General features: G+C 30.1%; 1 protein-coding gene across 2 annotated transcripts in view; it reads right to left on the minus strand.

Annotated features, from left to right (window-relative positions):
* The window catches only part of LOC136972589 (protein cramped-like), a 62,957-nt gene that overhangs the window by 47,298 nt on the left and 881 nt on the right, over positions 1–14,778 (minus strand). The window contains exons 1-6 of one of the 2 annotated variants that reach the window (XM_067267161.1): positions 13,522–14,082; positions 12,828–13,132; positions 5,940–6,040; positions 4,176–4,329; positions 3,818–3,889; positions 2,766–2,814 (exon numbers count right to left, since the gene is read on the minus strand). In XM_067267161.1, coding sequence (XP_067123262.1) covers positions 2,766–2,814; positions 3,818–3,889; positions 4,176–4,329; positions 5,940–6,040; positions 12,828–13,132; positions 13,522–13,583 — 743 coding nt within the window. In that variant the 5' untranslated portion in view covers positions 13,584–14,082. Of the gene's footprint in view, positions 1–2,765; positions 2,815–3,817; positions 3,890–4,175; positions 4,330–5,939; positions 6,041–12,827; positions 13,133–13,521; positions 14,083–14,778 lie in introns of those variants that run through there. The other variant, XM_067267162.1, reaches the window with a different exon arrangement.

Here is a 14,778-nt window from a genome sequence, read left to right on the forward strand (position 1 = left end):
AAGTGGATACAATATTTATTATGTTAATTAAATATTACTAATTATTATCCCCAAATAATAAATATTTTAATAAGTAAATATATTTTTATAGGTTAATACAATCTATGTCGCGATTTAATTACAAAATTTCCTTAATATACCAAGTAAATCGTATGCAAAGTACCCTATTCAACACTATCTGGAATAATATTTAGCAGCTCAAATGCAACTGAATCTGATTTAGTAGCATTTCAGGACATGGAAAGACATTTCCATAAAATGAATTTGTATCAAAACTCACCTTTATGGAAGTTTTGGCAGTACACACAATGAAAAATCAGTTTATTTTGCATAAGCACATATGTTGCAGCCAAGTTCTGAGTATAAAAATGGCCACAAATATTGAGTATCATTCTTATCATCTACAAAGACCATCATCTTGCTGGAATGTGCATTTCTTGTAAGACTGTTTTAAATGACAATGGTTCAGGTGCACTTTGAGAATTTCACCACTGTAAGAATTTATGCCAAGAACCACAGACTAAACTGTTGAATGATCACTTGATTTAATAAAATTGACTTTCTGGAAAATTCAGATAGTTGAGAATGAAAATTTATCATTTCATATGAAGTAAAGATGTTAAACATGTTACCACAACAGTTGATTGTTGAACAGTTATTGATTGTTAAACAATCAATAAATAATGTTGCAGATTATAGTGCATATGTAGACTCTAGCAGTGTAGAAGATGCAGAGAAAGTTGGTGATGCTATTCATAAGATTAGACACAAGTTTCTTGCTGATAACTTTACATTAGCCAAATGGACATGGATGTATTGTGGAAGATCTTGTGGAATGACAAAGCACATTTTTACCTCAATGGAACAGTGTACATCCATAACTGTTGCATTTGGCACAAAAAATAATAATGGCCACTGCACTTGCTTAAAATTATAATCTAGTGTGGATTCACAGACATATTCAACCTTGACCATTCTCCTTAAAGAAACTAGACAACAGGTTGTGACATTTTTTGTGATGATCCAAAGATATTGAGAGATGCTGAACACTTTGTCATATGCTCATACTCCAATTGCAACAGCGACAATGTCTTGAGTCAATCACTTTCATGATAGATGGAGACCTTTCCACATATTGCATGCTACATGAAGTAATATCAACCACTCCGGTTATCTGGTTCTTACGTAAGTGTGTTTTTGTATTGAATCTTGGTGTGTAAAGAAGATTGACTACATAAAGTAATTTTGGCAACAATTTACTGATAACATTATGATTAGATGTGCATTTTATACTGTCTGGCCACCTCATTAATCCATGTAACTTTTTGATTGTGTTGATATTTAAAATGTAGTTTATCGTAAACATGTTGCAAATTAGAAGACACCATCATACTGTATGTGAGAAGCATCACAAAAGATCAGTTATGGTCGGCCATTGAAAACACTACACAGTTCATTGCCTTCAGATTTCACATCTTCAGAATGAACACCACATTGAACAATATCCACTTGTATAGTGTCTTATACAAATAAAACGTCTGTTGCTTGCAGTATCAAAAGTACCATAGTGGTGAGTATTTTTACAGATATGTCCTAAAATATTATATCAGATGTGGTTGCATTTAGATGCTAAGAATCTTTCTAGACAACATTGAATAGGATATTTTAATTATAATCACCTGGTATGTTAGAGTAAATTTAATTTTAAGAATAATTCAATACTGAAGCATTCTATTGATTTCTGTAAACAAAACACACAAAAAAATTAATCTTTCACATGACAAAAGAATTAAAGAAAATAGAAAATTTTCTTAGGTCTATATTAAATCATTTTTAATCAAAAACTGGTACCGGAATATTATAAAAAGCTCTTATATATATTATGAATTCCTGTTATATTATTTTTAGAAAACTAAAGATCAGAAAAGATTTCCTAAATATTACAGAAAGTAACTCACTCCCATTGAACTCATGTTATATTAGTTTTTTTAAAACAGTTAAATCTAGCAAAATTCATATATCTCTTCTTTCATATTATTATTATAAATTATACAGTACTAATATGAATAATATTCTAAGTAGCTACATGTTTTCTCAATTTACAAATTTTTAAACACAACTCAAAAGCTAAGCTTAAGTTTTCAAATTAAACATGATTGAAATCTTATATAAAATTACAATGCACAATCATATTAAAACAATCCCACAAATTAATAATTAACCCTCTGATAATCAACCAATAAACATTTTAATTCTATAATATCTTAAATTCTTAAATAACAAAATAAGAGAAAAAGTATAAAATCATTCTGATTTAAAAGGAAATATTTAATATTTTCTTCTATATGTAAGATATACAATCAACGTTTTGATTTTATACAACAAAACTTATTTTTCTATTAAAATTTTGTAATGAAAGTTTACAAAACTTGGCACCATTAACCAAAACAATAAAACCAATATAATAAATCTCAGCACATAATACACTGCTAAAGATTAGTTAAACAAAAAATATTTTAATCAAAAACATTTTTGACCATTGTTCAAAAATTTTGTATATTTAAGTCATTTTTATATGAAAAACTTTATAAAGAAAGTATTACATAAACTAAGATGTATACTTTTGAAGTAGAGCTTTTATATTCATTATCATTTTAATATTAAAATTTAATAAACCAATTAATAAATTTTGTTTTAATAATAATACATATATATATTTGAAATTAATTATTCTTAGAAATCGAATAGGAAAAAATATAACTTACCCATTAAAAACAAGCTCATTTAATTGCTGTCTATTTTTTTCACTCAGACCTAAATTTCAAAAGATATATTATCAATTTAATGCAATAGCTTTATTTTACTATACAAGAATATCTAAGAATTGTTCTGTATAATAATACAGGGCACTGCATTTAAATGAAGATAATTTGAAAGCTGTATCATAATATACAAATTACTTGTATGTAGTTCAAATTTTGCTAACATGGCAAAGTAAGGTAGATATTTCATTGCACAGTTTTGTCATGCAACAAAAGTGGAAATGGTAATGACCATAGAGCAATACATTAAGTGTGTTCTTTGGTATGCATAGTTTGAGTATGACGGCTGTTAAACCCAAATTTTGTGTTTATAGTTTCAGGAAGGCACCTAAGTACAATTGCAATGCATTGGTACTGCACGTTTGAATTGTTGTCTATCATAAAGCCACATTCCAGTGGTTATAAGCACAATCCCGAGAAAAAAACCTACATTTCCACTGCATTTGTGCTTACTTAGCCCAAGGAAAAAATCTATGATGGTTGTTCTTGGAGTTAACTGTGCCATACACACCATGTCAACACAGTATTCAACATTATCTGAAAATGTATCTGTAGTGATTATACAAACTGTAAGCAATACAAGTATGTTTTTTCCAGTAATGTCAAATGTGCATTGACATGTTGCATGTGGCAGAGTCAATTCAAAAGACAGTGCCATTTTCTCTTTTGCCAGGTGACAAACCTACCAATCTGCTTTATTTTGCAGCTAAACATAACAAAGGTAGTTTTCGTAAACTACCTTTATTATGTATGCTTTCGCATTATCTCCATACATTACATATTTATTATATAATTTACATTACATTTTATATAATAAATATATTAATTCTTGTAAGTAATATATACTACATTATACTAATATAAACAAACTTATAGCACTTTTTCAATGTATTTTAAAATTTGTCTTCAGATTAACAATCAATTTTAAAAGATAAAAATAGATAATTAACGTGTGTAATGTTTAAAAATTTTAAGTTTAAAAAGTTAATACTTACAACCACCAATTTTTTTCCTTAACTCAGCATAATTAATAAGACCATATAATTCTTGAGTTTGTTTTTTTACATCTACAATATAAAAAAAATTACTATTTTATTCACTGCATTGACCGAATTAATAGAATGTAACAATTGAAAAATTTAGCTCTGAAAATAATATAGTTTCATCCATTAAAATGTATTTTATTGTTTTAAGACAATTCTAATTATTTTATGTTAAATTTGTTTAACCCTTTAAAAATATGCCATCCACAATAAAAGGATAAATTGAATTATTTTATATTCCAATTCTAATTATGCAAAATTGAAATTATTATTTATAACTATGTAATTAATACAATAATTTAATATTTACCATCGCCTATGTCCAAATATTTAGATATTTTATGCCACGTTCTGTAATAAAAATGGCGCACTTGATCTTTATTCTTAATCATATTGGGTGGAACTCCTTTTTTCCTACTTCTCTGTGCAATGTATGACTGAATACTTTCAAAATCTTTCCCATACTGTAAATATATATATATATATAAAAAATATGTTATGTTTTATCAAAGTTTCATATTCAGATATTATTATACATTTAAGATTTAAAAAGAATATATTTTTTTAATAAATTTTTTAAACTAATGTAAAAATTATTATTCACTAGTAATAAATTTTAAACTCAACCTGAATATCTTGGTAAAAACAAAACACGTCACTTATACTTATTCCAGAACACAAATGTTAAAATTTGTGTGCTGGAGTAAGAGTGGTGTGTTTTGCTCCTAATTAACAGTTCCAGCTTTTGTGTGAGTTTATAATATCTTAGTATGTAAATAATTACAAATGCTCAAACTGCCTGGGTAAAAAATTAAAAATATAATAATAAAAAGTATTTGCACTTATTATAAGAACATTTTCAGTTCTATACAGTTTTTATACAGGTACTCCTCACTTTACGACCTATCTGCTTAACGACCACTCGCACTTACGACCAATCGAGTTTCGACCTGCAATTCGGAGAATCCCCTTTCTCGGCTCGAGTGTCGGTCGGTGGCGAATGGTGACATGCGCACTAAGCGTACTATAATAGGCTTGTGCGTACTATAATAGTCTTTTTATGAATAAATTTAAAGTTTGTTGCATAATTTGTATAATTTTACAACAATCCTATATTCCCGGTGCAAGCTCCCCGCTTATTGACCAATTCGCTTAACGACGTAGTCGTCGGAACAGAACTCGGTCGTAAAGTGAGGAGTACCTGTATAACAATGCCTTCTAAATAAAACTTATATTGTAGTAGACACATTCAATTTATTATTATTATATATCAATTGAACAACTTTTGTAAAAAATCACTATAAGAGTCTTCTGAAAATAATTCTACTATTTTAAAATATTTTAATTATGTTAATTATTGTCCAAGAACAATGTAATGTATATTAAAAAGTCCAAAAACTGTCCAAGTTTCACATTTTCCTATTATAATTTTTCAATGAATGCACCTCATGTCGCACACATCCGACTGACAATCGAATTTTTCCTACACTCACTACAGCATATGTTATTACTCCCCCAAGCTGTCACGAATCTACAGCTCCTGCAGATTACTCACACTGTACAATGACAAGCAATTCCGACATTACGAACTGTAGAGTGCAAAATGTCTTCTCCATTGCAGAATTACCATTTTCATTTATGGCACTTCCTAGAGGTAGTAGACGACAAGACTTTTGAATGCAGATGGGAGATGAAACTCAGACAGTTACTCTATCGATTGATGTACGTCGCATCTTCTTGAATAATAATTAACATAGTTACAGTAATTTAAAATGGTAGCATTCATTTTGGAAGATCCTGTATAAAGAATAAATAATACAGATATAACTGAAAATATCTCTAAAATATGCATTGTCTTCTTAACTAAGCATTTAAGTGGTTTTTATATAAAATTTAAAAATCATTTTAGTTATAAATCAAAGTGACATAACAATTCGAGGAAAATGCACCTGAATTACGTAACATAGTTACATAATTGAAATTAACAGTAAATATACACACCGATAAATTTAAAGTCGAAAAACTTTCTACTACATTCTCAAACAATAATAATGTAAATTATAACACCACTTACTTCACAGAGAGCTTCAAAGAATGCATTTTTATCTTCAACACTCCACAATTCCCATGTTCTTCTTGTTTTCAGCTGATCTTGTTGAATTGTTTGTTTTGAAACTGTAAATAAAGTATTATTTTTATATACATTTCAATATCGTATGTATAATTATACACAAGAAAAATATAATGATAAATAGTGATAAATATTATAAATCATCACATCTATTTATAAAATACATTTGTAATATATTAAAATTTAATTATTTAACGATGCCTTCTTTAATTCAAATTTTCTTTTATTTAATTAGATGTAAAAATGTTAATATAATATATACATTCACTGCTTTGAAAACTGGTTGTAGGGAATGAAAACACACACACAAATACACCCAAAACCAGTAAAAGGATTAAAAACATTTACAAATACGAACGTTTTCTTTCATTTCTAACAATCGTCGTACAGACAAAAATGTTTGTAACAGTAAATATTTTTAATCCTTTTACTAGTTTTGTATACATTCGTAATAAATTGTAATTTTCTTAATAAAAAAACTTTATAATTTTTAACTTAACAATGATTTGAGAATCAGGATGAAGAAACCACATTCTTAATACTAAATTTATTCATTTTATATGCTGTATTCTACTCGTATTAAATAATATACATTTTACTATGTATTCAGTCTAATATATTTAAATGAAAACATTAAGCAAATTTTCCCAGGAAAAAATTAAGATAATAACTGTTTACACAATAAAATCGAAAAATAAAAGTATATATATTATATAAATACAGAGGTTTATAAATTTTTAACAGCCTTTGGACCTTCAATAGCCTCCTCTACTTCACGAATACGGATTTATAAATTTTTATATCTGCGGAGTCGAGGAAGTGAGTTATAAAGGTAAAGAGATTTATAAACTTTTTAAAATCTATAAATCTCTTTACCTTTATAAAAAATTATATACATTATTATTAATAAGGAAGACCTGTTACAGGTTAATAATAAAGATTGTGAAGTTACTTGAGTTAAATACTTTTATTTATTAACAAATTCTAATTATTTAATGAATGTACAGGTAGAAACGCTACCGTTAAATTTAAAAATTAATATTTTAAAATTATTGATTTTTCCGTCCGATGCCAAGATTATTAATAATCAAATTGAAGACAAGTCTGCCCTGATTTTAAAATTAATTTTCAATCTAATTGAGAAAATAAACAATTTAAAATGAGAATTTACAATAAAAAAAACCCATCAATTATAGTTTTCATACATTTAAACTTGTAATAATTGTAATATCATAACAGTTATAATAATGTATTGGTTAAAGACGTTCTACATTAGAAAATGAATAAACATTTGAGATATGAATCAAGTTCAAATCCCTTTCGAGCGAAACAAATTTAAATATTGAAACAATCAATACTTATACTGATAATTTTCTACTTTCGAATGTATTCAATTCAAAAGAGAAAGATTCCAAGCCGAGAAAATTTCAAAACTGCTCCCATTTGTGACCTAACATCTTTAACAGAAGGCTTGTTTCATTTTTAAGTTAATAAGAAGGAATAAAACATAATGATTTGACTATCTGTACACTTATAACACGGGTCTGCATGTGATATTTTTGCCGAATTATATGTTTTAAAGATCGGAGATTCTAAAAATGACTTCCATTACATCCCATCAAGTATAGGTTTTTTGCAAAATAAAAACAAATTTTTGATAAAAACTCTTATTTATTACAATGAACTAAATATATTATATTTTCTTACAACTAATCAAAAAACTGTTTCTGATATTTATACACAATTTTAGGTCTATTCTTTTTTCTTATGAAACCTTTTCTTCTCTTTGATGCTTCTCTGAACTTGTTTCCGATTTCCTTCTCTGGTTTCTCAATTGAGCATCCAACAGTAGTCAGCTAACATATTGACATCCCATTTTCCTTGGTAACGTCTCCCGATATCAAGAACATCCTGGTAAAATCTTTCATCCCATTCTTCACTGTAAGCTCCCAAATTTTCGGGAAAATAGTCAATTTGGGAGTGTAAGAAATAAACTTTCAAGCTCATCTTGCATCCTTGAGCTTCATACGCTGCCAGCATGCATTGTACAATGGTTTTGTAGTCAGGGTCCTTAGTATTCCCCAAAAACTTATGCACTACATTCTTGAAAGAGTCCCATGCTTGTTTTTCCTTTTCTCCATTGTTTCCAAAAAGAGGGAATCAGATAAAAGTTTTCTTATGTTAGGGCCAGTGAAAACTCCCTCTTTTAACTTGGCTTCAGACAGTTTCAGTAACTTGGAACACAGATATCTGAAACAATCCCCATCTCTTGGCAGTGAAATGAAAACAAACTGCTTTATGAGCCCCAATTTAATATGAAGAGGTGGTAATAACACTTTTTCTGGGTGAACCATTGTCGTATTGATGACGTTTTTCTCACCGGAGGTTAAACTGTCTCGTGGTGGCCAGTCAGTTTTTGTCCAGTGCAGCTGTCTCACTCTACTATCCCATAAACAAAGAAAACAAGGATATTTTATAACCTCCCTGCTGACCCAACAACATGGTTAGTATTTTGAAATCTCCATAAATCATCCATTGATGCTCTTGATATCTGATTTTCTCAAGAATCGTAGCCAAGTCAGTATGAACCTAATGTTCCTTAGGAAGAGATGCAAATACATTTCCATTATGCAGCAAGACTGCTTTGAGGCTAGTTTTAGATGAATCAATGAGTATGCACCATTCTGATGAATCATATTCTATTTCAACACACTTCATGAGCCCATGAACATCATTACAATACACCAGATTTCCCTCTTTGGAGAAAAACTGAGTAAATTCTCTCTCTCGATGCCTGTACCACAAAAATGAGGTCCCAGATTATAGCAGGTTTTTGTTTTTTAGCCTTGATCCTAGCAATTCGGCTGCATCTTTTGAAAGACCTAAGTCTCTTACTAGGTCATTGAGCTCACTCTGAGAAAAAAGTTGAGGTCCTTCGCCAACAAAAAATCTGAGCTAGATTCGTCCTGGGAAGCTAATGTGTCCGAGTCCTTTGACTCACTCAGGATGTCATCTAAATTAAAAAGTGGCTGTGGAACTGGTATTTCAGAATCATGGGACACTGGACGAATATCTGAGTCAAGGTTAGGGTAAAATATTTTCTTTTTTACTTTTTTGTATTAAATCCTTTAACATATACCGAACAGAAGTAGCAGTTGGTTGCGTGATTTTTCTGTTCACGTCATATCATAGGAATGCCAAAATGAAATGAGTTTTTCTTACCCTTAAACCACAAACGAAGATCTTCCTTGCATCTTCTACACACCTTATGCAAAGCCCATGCTTTGTCTTGATCTCCAAGTTTCAATTTGAAACATGCAAAATAAACTTTCTTCACAAACTCACTTATGTTTCTTTGTTGACTTTTCACCGTGTATTCACCACAAACATAACAGAAACTGTTGGAGAAATTACACAACCTAAATTTTATGCTAAATACAAACAAAAACTTGAGTGTAACAAAAAAAATTGACGAGATTGAATTTTTTTGGTATTTTTTTCATTTTACCAAGTTGAAATCTATAAGAAAATGTATAAAAATCCTATGCAATTTTTGCAGATCTGTGTAGTTAAATCTTCTTGTATCTTCTAAATAAATCAATAAAATTTTATGTAAAATCATGTAATGTAAACTTTGAAAGATTTTTTTATTAGACTGGTGTTGCTGTGTATTGGCATGCCAAATTGTGCATGAAATGTAAGATAAGCCCAAATATCTTGTATATTCCACACATACTAAAAGTCGATTTATATCTTATCATTTATAAGTGACGTGTCAAATATGTTTCCAAGCCAGATTTGGCACGAGGGCCGTAGTTTTGGTACCACTAGACAATAAATAGCATATCTTCGTCGCAACCTACATCGAATGGATGCTTCTAGATCGATGACCCTCGCACTAATATGTCAGGATACTTAGAAGAGGAATTATATCAACAGGACAGCAATATCCTGACGTACGTTATCGAGGGGGTCATCAATAAATAGCATAAATTAAAATCACATCAACTGTAAAAACTATAATTTTGAATAATTTTACACAATTTTTGAACTGAATCTTATTTATTTTCGTCTTCACCAATACATAAAAGAATCTAAAAATAAAATTTTAACAAATTAATTCTCCATACTTTGAAACGTCCAATTAAAAATTAAACGCAGAACGATTTCACATAATTAAAATTAATTTTTTCTTTATTGAATAATAATAATAATAATGTATTATTTAGTTGCTATAGCAATAAGACCTTTTTAATAATTAAAACAATGATACAATTATATAAAGATTATTATTATTATTATTATTATTATGATTTTTTAAATCAATTAATTAAAAATAAATTGATAAATGAACTTTTTACAAAATTTCAATTATAATTATTAAAATATATAATTAACAATTATGTAAATAATCATAGCAAAATTACAAATTTTCTTTTAACTGTTTCAGTAATATTTTCATGATTAAATTATTATTTTTAATGAAATCTTCAAACTAAACGTGACAATTGAAGACCGAAGATTCTTTGTAATATTCTTTAAAAAATTTAAATATATTAACATAAAAATTAATAAATAATGACTTTTAATATAGAAGAAATTTATTGATAGAATACATAAATAATAGTGAGATATATTATGGTCTATTCTCTAACTATATATAGTATAAATTATTAAATTTAATTATTTAATTGTTCAAAAGCATTTTTTTTGTAACTTAGTGTACATATTTTGGAAAACAAAGCATCAGTGTCGACTCAAAATACAACGGCCGCTGTACTACTACTTAAAGCAGGGCCGAGCAAACTCGACACGACAGGAGCCATCGGGATCGTGCGGTAGATTTTCTCGGTACGATGCAAGTATTTGAAATTCTGCTCCTTAAATGTTTCTTATGCCGCCCCCTTATGGTGCCACCTCTCTGCATCATAGCACGGCACGGCCCTGGGAGCCATATATTGCCCCGTCAGAAATACGAGAGCCACATTCTCTATTGAAACTCTATTATTATATATAATCAATATGTATTCCCATTTATTTAATTATTAAAATTAAATATAGGGAAGCAGCAGTAAGGGTCTAGAAGAGCTGCGTGGCTCGCAAGTTGCCGTTTGGCCACCGTGGACTTAACGGCAAGAGAAGTCGGTATTCCTGGAGAACTACGCATTGTCTCACTCTGGATGTATACTTTTTTCTAATTAAATTAACTTTTGAATACAAATATATAATTAATAAAGTGTGCAACAGTCATATTATACAGCTGTTTGATAATGATTTTTATTGTGTATCCTATTTGTTTTGATGCATTGTCATTTATGTAGATTGAGTTTTTTAATTAATTAATATCAGATATATTAATTGACTATACAATGATTTTCAGTATAGTGATTTATTATCGACTTCTTACGGTCGATTATACACTTTAATCAATGTAGATGCATCAAAAAGATAGAGTATTCAGAAACACAAAGAAGTTATAGAGCAAGGATAGATTTAAGTATTGTAACTCATACAAAACTAGGTGAGAGGAAAGGTCAGCTACCTCAAGTAAGCTTCTGATCTTAATGAATTAGTCTAGGAATCAAACAACGTAATAAATAAATTTAAAAAGTTTTTCAATTATATATTAACAACGAACTCAATTAAGTAGATTCTTAATTAAGAATGTGTTGAAATTAATTAAATTCTCCCTATACATATCTGTGGATAATTTTAAGAAAAATACATCAGAAACAAGATCAAAAACTTGCATGATTAGTATTGATTTTTTTCTATTTTTAAAGCTTTGTTCATATGCTAAATTATATGTTCAATCAATCTTCTAAATTCATCTTAGAATGATTAATATAAAACAATTGGGTGATATAAAAGTTTAAGTATATGTATAGTATTATAAAGTTTAAGTTAACCATCTTTACGAAGAAAGTGCTTTTTAAAAGAAAGAGAAAATAAAAATTTCGGGTTTCTATTAATATCCCCGTCCTCGTTAATTCAAGCTTCGTAATAAAAAGTTTAAATTAGTTTGAAAAAATTCGATTAGAACCCTTTACACGCATGTTTAAAGAGCTAACTGCTATACATCAACCAAAGCCAAATATTATCAGGCTAGAAACGGCGTATCGGATGTAGTAAGAATGTTTGAGCTAACTGCTTTTCGGATCTATCAATATCATTTAGAGCAAAGTATTTATCTAATACAACAGTTCATTAATAATTTATCATTGTTATAAATAATTTACCAATGATATAAGATAAGTCAAAATCCAAAATTTGACAAGGTACATTTAACATTCGGCCATCCACATAAAAAGTTAAACGAAATTAATTACCGTTACCTCCGATCGTATTAAAACAAGTAAAATCCAGTAAAATTTTTTGACCAACTTCATAAAAAATGCAATACTGTTTACGATTGTCTCGGATTTCGTCACCTTGACAACCGGATGGGACAAAACAAAGAAAAAAAAGGTAATCGCATTCAACAGATTAATGCGACTTATATACACAAACCAATAACTTCCATTTAGAATGCCGTTCTACGAAGAGGGACGTTCACCCAACTTAAATCCTTGGTAAACATAAAGTAATCACTTAATTAAACAGATTCAAAAGCAAATATCGATTCCATAGTTAAATTACAACGGTGGTCCGAATGCAAATCACCGACAACAATTCTAACGTCGTTATGGGAGCCCGCATGCCGCAAACACCGACAACTTCGGTGTTAGACCAACGGGACACGGGATTAAGACGGAGATGGAAAGTTATCGAGCAGAGACGTAACTAATTAAATTCCTACTTTAGTAAGGGAATAAACGAGTAAAAACTTACCATTCTTTTTAGCAGCTAGCTGTGTTTGTGTAGCAGGAGGGCTAGAATCTCTTTTCGGTCTCTTCGATATTCTGTTGCTAGTCCTCTGGCCCAGGGTGCAGCTTCTACTGATCTTGTCGGGCGAAATACCACTCTCCTCTTTACTGTTATCGGTATTCTGTACGATATTCGTAACTCTAGTACTGTTCTGAGTTCTACTACGAGTGTTACTCACACACTGACTGCTAGACAGTTCTTGTCCGGCCTGATTGGGTTCGCTATTGACCTTAACATCATCATTACCACGAATATCGGACGTCATGATGCTAGAAAGAAAATTGTTCGATGAAAACGCGGAAAGATTAAACTTGGCCACGCACGTCTACAAAACAGTATATAAAGGCGATTTAAACGTATTAAAAAACCGAAACGATCGCCGACCAATTGCAAAACTAACAAAGATGGCTGCCACGAGAACGTTAAAAAGGAAGCACGATTTAATAAAAGTTCGAATAGGGATTTTAACAGTCGCGTGCGATAATTTAAACGGGGGAGGACGATTATCAAACGAAATTTTTACAGTTTAAGCGCTAGAGGATAACAGCAGCGAGAAAAATGTATTAAAGACGCGAGTGCTATCACGGCGAATATGGCGGTTGACGAAGAGAGTGCGACGACCAACAAAACCACGATCGGAAAAACTGCAGATTCTTACCCATCTTCCGAACGATTTTCATCATGTCCGGAGCACGAACCAGCTCTTTTACGCTTCACCATTTGAACAGCCTACGTTTAAAAACGTTACTCGTCCATTGATAAGTCCTATGTCAATAGCCAGCACATACACAGGCTGTGTGTGTGTGTCTGTGTGTGTGTGCGTGTGTAACTATGCCCGCAACTCTAACTTTGCTACTCCAACTCAACCTGTACCATTTCCCATGCAACCTCAAGCCCGTTACTAAACTATCATCATCGTCATTTATCGTACATTAAACTTATACGCGTCACCAGTTTCTTATTATTCGCCTGGAAACTATATAAAACGCTCCCAAAGTACTGTACGTTGTAAAATAAATAAATAAAGCAATAGGTAGAAAAAAAAAACATTTCGTTCTAGTTGACCAATAGGAAAAACTTTGACTTATTTTGCTTCTCTGCCATGGCCCAATGTCAGTTTATGCTTGGTAAAGTATTAATTTGTTTGTTTATCGTGTTTTTCACTCTTCTAAACCTTCTCCCCTGTGTTTATCTTTCACCACACTGAGGTGAATTGTTGCAAAAATGAAAAATTAAATACACTTCATTTTTTTTCTTTTTTTTGCTTACTGCATAAATTAGCTTGTATAATTTATTAACTTGTATAAAGTTTTATAATTAATTTATTACATCGCTTGATGTAAATAAAAGACTTTTGTGCGGATGTTTCTTGGTCTTCTTTCGTTAAACTTGCCCTACTTTCTGTTTTGTGTTTTTTGGGATGCACTAGGTTATGTGAGAGTTATTGCATGTTAAAGTTTATATATTCATTAAAATTCTGGCTGTTTTCCATATACTCATTTGGCGTTAGTTTTGTAAATTTGGGGATTTTCTCCGAAGAACAAAACGGGGACGACGTAAGCTTAGTTTATGCCTATCGGTGTACGGTACAGAACTCAAAATTCTATAGCGTAACGGGGTAGATTTAAAGGCAATTGAAGTATATCTAAGCCTGCTCTTTTGTATAATGTGACGAACTGTTATAAACGAGCACTCTCGGACTTTAAGGTGTCAAAAAATCCATTGTTCTTAATTACTTAACGCAAATTTTGAATGTTAAAACTGGGTGAATTTGAAATTCTTATTGAATATAAAACAGAAACTATTATAAAATATCAAGCAGGAAATGATACATATCGCTTGCATAATGCCTTCAAAATGTTCTATTTTCCCTTGAAAATTAATAGAATATACCAGAAGTATGAGTAATTATCAG

The sequence above is a fragment of the Centruroides vittatus genome, unplaced genomic scaffold, assembly GCF_030686945.1.
Source record: "Centruroides vittatus isolate TY-2023 unplaced genomic scaffold, ASM3068694v2 contig_298, whole genome shotgun sequence".
In the NCBI taxonomy this organism is placed as follows: domain Eukaryota; kingdom Metazoa; phylum Arthropoda; class Arachnida; order Scorpiones; family Buthidae; genus Centruroides; species Centruroides vittatus.